General features: G+C 36.8%; 1 protein-coding gene across 1 annotated transcript; it reads right to left on the reverse strand.

The window, feature by feature from the left end:
• Nucleotides 1-286: 286 nt before the first annotated feature.
• tcea2 (transcription elongation factor A (SII), 2) lies at nt 287-7349 on the reverse strand. The gene is made up of 10 exons (XM_065286190.2): nt 7120-7349; nt 6032-6094; nt 3514-3619; nt 3200-3293; nt 2967-3103; nt 2809-2865; nt 1896-2050; nt 1599-1745; nt 1276-1347; nt 287-913 (listed from the first exon to the last, which is right to left on the reverse strand). Exons 1-10 carry the CDS (start codon nt 7186-7188, stop codon nt 905-907), a joined length of 909 nt encoding a protein of 302 aa, XP_065142262.1. The 5' UTR covers nt 7189-7349; the 3' UTR covers nt 287-904.
• Between the last annotated feature and the right edge of the window lie 3891 nt (nt 7350-11240).

Here is an 11240-nt window from a genome sequence, read left to right on the forward strand (position 1 = left end):
TAATTTGAACTATTTATTAATGGATTAATATTTCATTTCTACGTTATTTTTATAATCTCACTTTTTATTGCCTAATAAAATCTTACATAATGTTTTTTTATAACTTTGTCTATTTATTTATAGATTAATTAATGAATTTTTAAACAAATCTATTAATTGCTATTTTTATTGTCCAGGTAGTTATTAAATATTGAAGTTCTTTATTACATTTTGCATGACTCTTGTGGTCCTCCATAGGAACTACAATCTATCGATTTCATAAAGAAAAATCACTCAAACCACAAACTATTTTAGCCAAATTTACTGTGACAAAACAGTTGACTTCTTCATATAATACATATGAATTCTCAATCATGTACCATTCTAATTTGCTCAACGTCCAGCCGTATAGAGGACAAAGCTTACGCTTTCTTCAAATACTAGCTGCTCATCCCTTATGACTTTCTAAACTCTTGAAACACAACCAACCCATCACGATTTGGTTAAATAAATCATCTATGAAATGCATAAATTGCATGTACATATATGAAAAGCACACAATCCAAAAAAAAAAAAAAAAAACATTAGTATGAATATGTACAAAATCTTTGAGCAATTACTTGGTACTCATAGAGCAGAAAGGCACAAACGCTATACCAAAGGCAGAAAGCAAAAGTCATCAAGCCAGCTGACTTACTAGGTCTATGTTATCGGCAGTGCGTAATGGTAATGATATTACACCGGTAAAAAAAAAGAAATACAGAAAGTGCTTTTTAAGTAGCAACACTCACATTATATATTACAAAGCTATGAAAACGAAATGTATAAAAAAGACATCCATTTTTTTTTCTCAAAAGAAAAGTATTTTCTTACACTATTGACTTTTAGATCATCTCTTCATATGAAGAATCTTGGTCCTTTAGTCTTAACAAAACTGAGGGAAACAAAAGAAGACAAAAAAATATGTGTAGTATTCAAAAATTGCATAATATACATTTTTAAGATTGCTAATATCTAACTAAATTCCTACTGTTACTGTTATGTTTAAAGGTCACATTCTTTCTGACCCCATTTTTTAAACCCTAGTAAGTGTGTAATGTTGCTATAATAGGTGGAACTAAAGTCTGCTGGATGGTAGCTCCCCAGGAGCAGGGTCGGAGGGACCTGAGCTACAGTGAGTATATACTGCCACCATGTGGCTACATTGTAGCATATGCTTCTATGTTCATTCTGCAACACACATTACTCAAGGCGATGTCTTTCGCACTGCTAGGGTGTGTATAAAAGTATTCATACCTTCCACCGGTTTCCACACTCGTTGCACAGCACGAAGGTGGTCATGGGTTCATCAGCGCTGCGTGTCTGGACCTGCAGAGAGATTGTACGTTATGCACAACATTCCAGCGAATTTCATGCGTCAATGAAATTTAAGCCTATTTACAAACTTCCATTCACATTTAAGACAGGTGAAATAATAGTGCAAGCAGGCAAGTTTATTCAGAGCATGGTAGCTACAACGACGTAGATCTATTTGTGTTTCAGGTGAACTGCAGCGTAAACACTTTCGTAATGTGATGTGAAACGGTCCTACGAGCTGGTGAGATGTTGTAGCATCATACCTGAGTGTAAGTGCAGTTCTTTCCCTTGCACTTGCCGCAGACAAACATATCAGTCTCTGTGCCGCCCACTTTGGAAAGCTGGTGCTCTCGAATGGACTCCTTGGTCAGCGCTTTCCTGATCTCTTTCAGCTCTGCACTTGCCATCTCCTGTAGAAAAAAAAACACCAGATTATCTCAAATTCTGAAAAGCAGCTACTGTAATCTCAAATCAAATCTTAGACTGTTATAAACTGACCATGTTATATTCCAAAAAATTAAAGAAAAAAGTAAACAGAAAGGTGCCAATCATACACATACTTCTGCAGTCATGCTGGCGATCCGGTCAGCTGCGATGTTGCCACACAGAACGTTCCGGCGTAAATCCGGGTTTTTTTGGTCCTTGAGGTTGGAGATGCGACTCCTCAATCTGGTCTTATATTTTATGTCAGTGGATTTAAACTCCTGGTAGATAGGTGAATCATGAGGTCAAGGAAGCACAGTGTTGACTTTAAACATCCCACAATCACATTTCCTTTAAACATTGAGAGAAAATACATATGCAAACTTTTGCACCGCATTTGCACCTGTAGCTCAACCGATACAAGCATTGTAATAGCAGGGCACATTCTGATAAAAAAATCACTTTGGATCAAAGCATCTCCGAAATGGATGGGCAAAGGTATTCAGAGCATTGGACAGTGTTTGGTTTAGTTCAGCGTCAAAAAACGATTCAAAGGTCACCTAGGAGGAGTAATTGACTTTTATATGTTGTTTAATAGATGTTGCGGTGACAGATCTTTTAGCAATTTCAATCAGTGTGTGACAAACCTGGTGATACCGGTATTACTGGGTGGGAGGGGCTTATAAATGCATGCAGCCATGTGCATTTTTACTTTCACTTCAGAATGAGATGCAATTATTTAACTCTTCCCCACCAGAGGTTTTTTTTTTTAAGTTGCCAGCCAGCGCCAGAACTTTTTATGATTTTCACAAAGGTTTAATGCCTTCCAGAATTTTTTCAAAAAGGGAAGCAGCAGCTCATTTGCATTTAAAGAGACACACACACAAAACGGCACCTCCAAAAACAGGCCTTTTCAACATGGTATAATAAATTATCTATAGGGTATTTGGACCTTAAACTTCACAGGCACATTTTGGGTACACCTATAACTAATGTTACATTTTTACAAAAATACATATCAGGTGGCCTTTAAGTAACAAAAAAGGATATCATCTTCAATCTGAGCTGCCAGATGTTCACAGTCTGCTCCAATAGTTTGGTAATCACCTGCGAAAAACCACAAGTTAGTACTTCTGATCATTAACTTATATTTACTGTAGCTGATGCAGATCAGTGGTTGTGTTCCTGTTAACGTGTTCATCTCTTACCGTCTGTCTGAAGGGCTGCCACCAGCAGCTCTCTGCATTTAGTCCGCACGCTGTCCGTCGTAACAGGGGTAGGTGGGAAGGAGGTAAACTTGGGGGTTACAGGGGTTGTGGGAGTTTTTGGCGTCTCCGGTTTGTTACTACACAACAATATTAACAAAGGGTAACAACAGGCTACACTTTTTATAACATTAACCACTGATTTTGAAGCATGTCAATGGTTGGATCCCACACACCTGGTGTCACTGGATCCAGGAGAGTCTTTAGAAGACGACGACTGGAGAGGAGATCCTACTTTTTTCTTCTCCTCTGATTTACCCTCAGCTCCATCTGCACCAAAGACAAGGCGTATAGAAATTCAACATCAAATTATTAATTAATTAATTTATTCATTCTTAACACAATTCCAGCATCTATGACTATATTCATGCAGAAAACTGGTTAATCTATGCACGCGCAGGGAAAGGGCAATTCCAATTCACCTAACCTGGTCTTTATATGAATTTAAAGGCATCGTGGCAAAATAACAAACAATCAGAAACCAAAGTACCCAGCAGTTTCTTCCAGGCCTTGATGAGTGATTTGGCCAGAGTCTGGACCTCCTCTTCTGAGCTCTGTTTCCGCACCGCGTTCACTGACATCCCAATCCGGGTGGACTGAAGTGTAAAGAGAGAAGCAAATTGATACAAGAGAAAGACCACAATTTTACTCATTTTTGCTGTTTTGACGAATGTCTAAATTACTGCGTGTGAAAAACCTGGTGATACCGGTATCACCGTGTGAGAGGGGCTTACACATTCGCATGCAGCCATGTGCATTTACTTTCACTTTTGAATTAGAGGCTATAATTGAACTCTTTCCCCACCAGAACTTTTTTTTTAAAGTTGCCGGTCAGCGGCAGAATTTTTTGGGATTTTCACAAAAGCTTAATGCCTTCCAGAAAAGATTTTTCTTTAAATATATAAACATGCAGTATATCAAATGAAAGAACAGACCCTCTGCTTATCACCTCTCAAATATGGGTAGGTTTCTTCAAAAATACAAAATTTCGAACAAAAACGTACACAGAGTTTTAGCTTTTTTGGCTTTAGAGGATGCTTCAGTGTTTAATAAGTTGGGTAACAGCACCACCTGGTGGATAATAGTGAAAATATGGATTGCCATAAAAACTCATTGGCAAAGCTTAATTGAAGTCTAAATTACTGTCTGACGGCAAAGGTTCAAAGACGAAGTACAAATTTAGATAGTATAGAGATTAAAATGCAATTAAACACCTTCTCAAAAACAGCCGTAAGCAAAAAGCATCTTATGATTGCAATGCTTTGACTATAGCACAAAAAAGCTTCAAATGTGTAAAAAAAAAAATTGAGGAATAATACTGCAACTAAATACAGAAGTACAAAATTACCCGACAGATCTTACAGTACAGTTTTGGTCTAATCCCAAATGTTGCCATGTAAAAGCAAACTGAACCAACGCATAGCTGAATACTGGTCTGAAAACACGCGAAACCTTCTTATGGGCATTTCACACTGTGTGAGGCAAGCGACATAATCCCCGCACGGCTACAGCTATTCTCGTGTAGTGCCGTTTTGTGCAGCATTTAGTCACTTTATTCCGGGCGGGTCATTAAAAAACAAAATAAAAACAACGTATGTATTTGGGAATATATATTTTCATATTTTATTAGGTTCTTTGATAAGGTTAAATTATGTAGCAACATAACTTGCGCAACATAACTCGATTTTCCCAAAACTTTGGCCTCACGTCAAAAAAACGCCTAGCAGCGCACACTGCCAGCCACAACAACAAAAAAACCGGAGAAATAAAAGTGAAGATGAAATACGAGGTGCGCGGGAAATTAAGGTCGGGAATTTGTGAATTGATATTACAAACGCTGCTTGTTTTTAATCTTGTTATTAATATGAACATGCTGGTTTCTGTGGTTCATAAGCGTATTGGCTGTTTCCAAGCACTTTTTGGCTGAAATAAAGTCTCTGAAAACAGGGTTCAAATTCAAGGACCTTTCAAGGACATTCCAGGTCCAATACCCTCAAATTCAAGAACTAAATGTGGGGACACATTTCAAGTAAGAGCAAGGTTACATTGTGTTACCTTTAAAGATACATTGTTACAGTTTCCTTTCGATGAAACTCGCGCTGCATCATTGCATTGACACTTTTGGGATGCCTCGAAGGGAAAGTGCGTATCGAGGTGTATATCAAATTCTACCAATGGTGAGGCTTAACAGCAAAGACAGGGTGACGTGGGAGCCAGGAAGTATATCGATATTTGAAATATTGCCAACGACGGCTTTACAGGGACGCAGGAAGTATGGCAAAGGAGACGCAGCGTCTCGTTCCCTTCTCAGGTAACAACTTTACTTACGTAACCCGAGATGTTTTCATGTGTCAAACACAACTATGCAAAAAAACATTTTGGTATGAATCAACATTCAGAAGATATAAGCATTTAAAACGAACAGTTTAGCACGTGTGCTTAAAAAGTCTAGAATTATTATGATATTATCCTACACTACACAGGGAATAATATGGATATTTTCCAGAAACCTTCTTGAATAAAATAGATTCAAGCACTTTCAATGGCCTGTATCTATGTATGTATTTTTTCAAAAACTTCCCAGGGTCTTGAATCCCCCCCCCCCCCCCCCCCCCCGCTTCACAAACTTTCAAGGATTTCAATGACCTGTGTAAAAAAACCTGACCTGCGCATTACTAGTAGCTACGCTGTACGACTGAGCATAGCTCTGCGAAGCCTGAAGCGCACCGCTCCAAAAATGTAAACAATGCATCAATTCTTGTCTGCATGTGTAATTGGACGTCAACGTCAACAACGACACAGAATTATAAATGAATATTGATGCGTAGCCTACGGTGTAGAGGCTATAGTGTGTATGTGTATGTCTTGAAACAGATTCATGTGTGGAAATCAAAGCAGAGTAACCACAGCAAAAGCAGTCTGAGATTCCTTGAGTGGATGATGGTTATGTAATCCAACACAAAACAAAGTTCAGCCCACAGAAACGGTTTCTCATCCAGCCAAGCTACCTGTAGGGTCTCCAGAGACATTTTCATGTTCTTCAGCTCTCGGAGCAGATCAATGGCACCATCCTGAAAGTAAAATCACAAGGATTGGAAAAGATGACAAGTGACCAGTAAAACAACATATGGTTTCAATCTATGTTATAATATTATTAATAATAATAAATCAAATGTGACTCATTCCTCTGGAATACAGAAATTTATACAGGTTTGGAACAACGTGAGGGTGAATTTATGACTTTTTTATTTTTGGTGAACTATCCCATTTTTATGTCCAATTAAAAAAAATAATATTTGAGCAAAACATCGGTATGCGAGTGAGAAATATAGGAATAGGACAATATAATTTATAATTCATTTCATTTAAGCATTTTGGCCGACGCTTGTATCCAAAGCGACTTATAGTGCATTACAAGGTATGCATTTGATTACCTATGTCAATAAATAGTAAATCTGTAAAAACAAAACTATCGGTGCATCCTTAATTGGCTATGTGCACATAAATTAATTGTACTGTTTTGGATACGAAACAGCGACTGGCTGCTGTGAAGTATAAATCTGTCTTTTGTTTGCGCTGGAGAAATTTGGAGAACAACCAGCTGCCAACTCATCAAAACAGACAAACGCGGGTTAAGGTCGCATATGTACGCGTGCATTGAAGAAGTCAGTTGGCGTCTGGATGAGGATGAAACAACAGGCGATAATCAAACACTGTATCCGGATCTCCTGCTCATTTAATAAAGAACAAACATAAAACGCGCGCGGAATATATTAATCGGCCTCGCGTTAGTACGTTTCCAAAATTTACCATTTTAAACTAGGCAATAAGTTTAAGCCCTTCAGCAGGTTATCACTAAAGTATCTGCTTTCAAAGAGTTGAAGTATATTTTGCCTAAAAATAACGTTTCAGGTTTTTCACCATTTAATTTTAACGCGACCGTAATGAATTGGAAAACGGGAGATTTATAACCAAATCTCGACGCTCGTAAAACCAGACTCGTGCATCCATTTCTGGAAATTTCCCCCATAACTGTGAGTGCCGTGATTCTCTGTTACCTGCTTTTCAGATGCTGCAGGAAATCGGTCACACTTACCGTGTTCTTCTTGTGCACCATTTTGTCCAGCTTTTTAGCGATGCGCTCCACTTCTTGGTCCTTCACCATGTTTAAAGGTTTAGGGCTGTTTGATGGCGCCCAATGGTCGTGCCTCCATTTATGTGGGAAAATGCGCCTCTGTGTCTCTTTTAGCGGCAGTATGAGAGCAATCCGGTGCTTTTCTCGGGTCTCTGGACTGTTGTGAAGCGGCGTTTATGGGAAGTGTAGTTCATTTGGTCCTCGCAGCGCACCCTGAGCTGGATTTCAGGCGGCACTGCGCAGACCGACCCAATATGACATCAAAGTACCGCGAGAGCAACGATGAGAGTAATCTCGAAATCACATCTGTGTATTGCTCTCGCGGTACATTGACGTCATGATAAGATGTACCCACATAGTCCAACACACCTGAAACCTTCAATGTGATGAGGTAACACATTAGAATCAACCCTACACCTTTGATGCAAGATGCAGCTACTGTAGTCTGGTAAGCAAATCAATTTTCGCTGTTATTTTAAAGATATACATGTGTTTTAGTGAAACATCGTGTCGAACAATCTGAAACTCTGCGAAAAGGGAACAGAGATTATTGTGGCAGATACCGCGTGTTGTTGTGACAGTGTGGGGCCTCAGTTTAGTAACGTTAAATGTGTTACTGGATTATTCAGTAGAGGGCGTCATTGTAAAGCATCTGAAATAACCGTAGGAAAATTAACCACGGTTTAATGTTAGTAAAAGTCTATCCAAATGAATAAAATACTGTAGTATAGTTTAGTAATCATTAGTAAATTGTATGCTGTGCCATATAATAGTTAGTAATAACTACAGTTTGTTAATGTATGCTATTCTGTAGGCTAAAATAGCAAACTGATGTATTCTTTATTATTTACTGTAGTAAATTGTATAAAAGTATAATGTAGTATAATATAGTATTTATTACACTTTATACTATGATATTCTGTAATATTAACTATAGTGGATTGATAAACTGTAGTAAACTGTACTATGTACAATGGTTACATTTATGGTCACTCACTGTAGTTAAACTATAGTTAATTTTCATGAGGGTAGTTATATTGGCAAATTAAAAGGGGCACTCAATAATTTTGCATTAAAATGTTTTACAAGTAAATAAACCGCTATTTCACATAACAATGATTAACATATCTTTCCACAACACACAAAAATAGCTACATTTACAAAAATAATTCAATTTAAAGTTCACATACCCTTGTAAGTAATTTAATTGTATTACCAAATAATGCATTTTGCACCCAAGGGCATACATGTACAAGTTCATCTGTATGCAAATGCATGCACTTCAACATATGATAACGTTATGATTAAGATCTTAAGATTTACATTTTAAATTAGCATTTTAAATAATGTGGATTTCTGAGGTTTTGTCACTCATCAGCTAAAAAATTGGCTCTGAAAGTGATCTGTTTAGTTATCATAGTTGGGGCGTTTATCTTTATATTATATCTATATGTATACATAGTTTTATGTATTGTCCTTGGTGTGAACCAGCCTTACAGTGTAAATGACAGAAACTCGATTTAAGAATGTAGTTTTAACCCCAAAAATATGAAAATCTGAGTCAAAAATAGGACATTTTATTGCTCTGACTATGTGATAATCTTGTCAGAATAATTTAAGATTACACCAGTTTTGCCTCAGAGAACAAATACTGTGACCCGTAATACCCTACTAAAAATCCAAAAATTACACTCCAGTATGTGCACATAAAGCAGATCAATCATCTTTATGTAAGTGAGGATAACAGAATGGCATGTACAGCTGAGGAAACCCCACCTCAGCTATGAGGGAACCAGTTCGAGGGGGATGGGGAGTCCCCGAAATGGCCAACTCAGGTCTCGCTCACCCGAGCAGGAAACCCTGTCTTCATCACCCTGCTGAGGTCATCTCTAATTATAACTGGACTGGGTTAAGCCAGCCCGGCAGGCTCGCTGGATCATGCCCTGTTCCTGTCATACATTCACTATTTAGAGAGACATACAGGCGTTTGGCAGCCTTTGGACTTTTGTGTGTTGGAAATGTGCTGATTGACATGAAAACTAAGCGTGTGTGATGTGATTTATTTCACTCGGTTTATCAGTGCAAGACTGCTGCCCTGCATTAATCTGTCAATACCAGACATTGTGTCAAACTGCATGTAAATGACAAATTACAGATTATATTGTCGTTTTTGCGTTCACCTTTTTAAACTGTTTAGACTTTTACTTAAAGGGGACATTTCACAAGACTTTTTTAAGATGTTAAATAAATCTTTGGTGACTCTTTGGAGTATGCATGTTATATGCATGTAGCTCAAAATATAATATAGATAATTTATTGTAACATGCTAAAATTGCCACTTTGTAGGTGGGAGCAAAACATTTGACGTTTTGGGCTGATCTATGCACTAAATGATTAAGGGGCGGTATTATCCCCTTCTGACATCACAAGGGGAGCCGAATTTCAATGAACTATTTTTCCATATGCTTGCAGAGAATGTTTTAGCAAAACTAAGTTACTGGGTTGATCTTTTTCACATTTTCTGGGTTGATAGAAGCAATGAGGACACAATTATAGCACTTAAACATGGAAAAAATCTGATTTTCACGATATGTCCCCTTTCTTTAATATAGAAAATTGCCACATATGGGTGATTCTCACGAAATCCAGATTAAGAGGTGTCCAGCATCAGAATTTTTAAAAAGCCCTTGAAGCCATTTTTTATATATATATACGATTAAGGTGTGAACTTAGTATTATTTTAGAGGATTTAAAAAATGTTTCCTATAGAATTATTTAAATTTTTTAGATTATCATTATCAAAAATTATCATTACCGCAACATGATATTACGTTACATATATGCATTCACAAACTCATGTTTTGGTAATGAGAACTAAAAAGTTGTCTAGGTACTGTGACAAACAAAATTTCAACTTTTATCTGGAGAGAAAAAATAAGAACTGCTTACCTGGTAGCCATCTTGAGTGTCACAGTCAATTATGTCCCTTCCAACAAATTTTTTTTTTTTTTTTTTTGAAAATGTTAGTTCCTTGAAGGCTTGAACAATGATTGAAAATTGTTGCGGAGGATGAGAAAATTGGTCTTGGACACATTTATATTCCTTATTATGTCTCTACATTTACCAATGATCACCAAATACCACATGTTTCTTTACTGTAAATGTTTATAGTATAACATGCACTGAAGCTTTTTATTTTTTAGGTTTTTTTAATTATAAATTTTCCATGTTAAAGAACCCAAATCCAGTCATGGACACGTTGCGGTAATGAAAATTTTTCCCTTACATGTGGAAAAACAACAAAATTGTTTGTATGATATCATTTGAAATCATGTTGCAAAATAGTACATGAAGAGATGTTTGTAACTGTATGCTTCTTATTTTGAAACTTTTACTTTGCATTTACTTTTTTTATCAAAATGTTTCATGACACCTCATAAGTCTAATTTCGCGAAAATCCCCCATATGTTACACAGTCTGTTAATCTCTCATGTCATCTAAATACACTGTTAAATGAAGGTCAAAAATGGTCCCTACCTTTCACTAGGGCACTACACCTTAGAGGCACATATTAGTACCGATTGGTACCAAAGAGTGCATATTTGACCTCAAAGATGCATATTTGTACCTGTCATTGATGTATTATAATTTCATGTTGACAGTAACTCACAAAAAATTTACTTTAGCTGCGTTTTTATAGGCAGGGTCACATTTGTAACATTTATTATTAAGTATATTAAGTCAACTTTTATCAAAACAAAATAATTAACAATCTCAAAGATTCTGAAAAAATTGTTATAGTATAGTATAATAATTTGATTATGATAATAGATAGCAAAAGATCAGATTCATATCAGAATATCTCATCATCTATGTAGTTTTGTGTGAATTTGCACATCCATCCATAAAACTGTAATATACATTTAACACAGTGTATTGAAAACCAATCGTATTCCTTTTTTTTAAACTTTGATGAGTGTACATTTGTTTAGCTCTGCTGTTTGCACACAAGGGAACAGAGCTGTGTGTTCGAATGAGAGAGAGAGAGAGAGAGAGAGATGGTGACATCTCATGCATATCAT

The sequence above is a fragment of the Paramisgurnus dabryanus genome, chromosome 21 (assembly GCF_030506205.2).
Source record: "Paramisgurnus dabryanus chromosome 21, PD_genome_1.1, whole genome shotgun sequence".
In the NCBI taxonomy this organism is placed as follows: domain Eukaryota; kingdom Metazoa; phylum Chordata; class Actinopteri; order Cypriniformes; family Cobitidae; genus Paramisgurnus; species Paramisgurnus dabryanus.

Bases quoted from the DNA above. Each gene is read 5' to 3' on its own strand.
- tcea2 (XM_065286190.2), bottom strand. From the start codon at position 7,188: ATGGTGAAGGACCAAGAAGTGGAGCGCATCGCTAAAAAGCTGGACAAA. The intron at 3,104-3,199 runs GTGTGTGGGATC...ATTGTTGTGTAG, and splicing joins CCTGGATCCAGTGACACCAG to TAACAAACCGGAGACGCCAA. The intron at 1,746-1,895 runs GTATGTGTATGA...TTTTTTCTACAG, and splicing joins TCGCCAGCATGACTGCAGAA to GAGATGGCAAGTGCAGAGCT.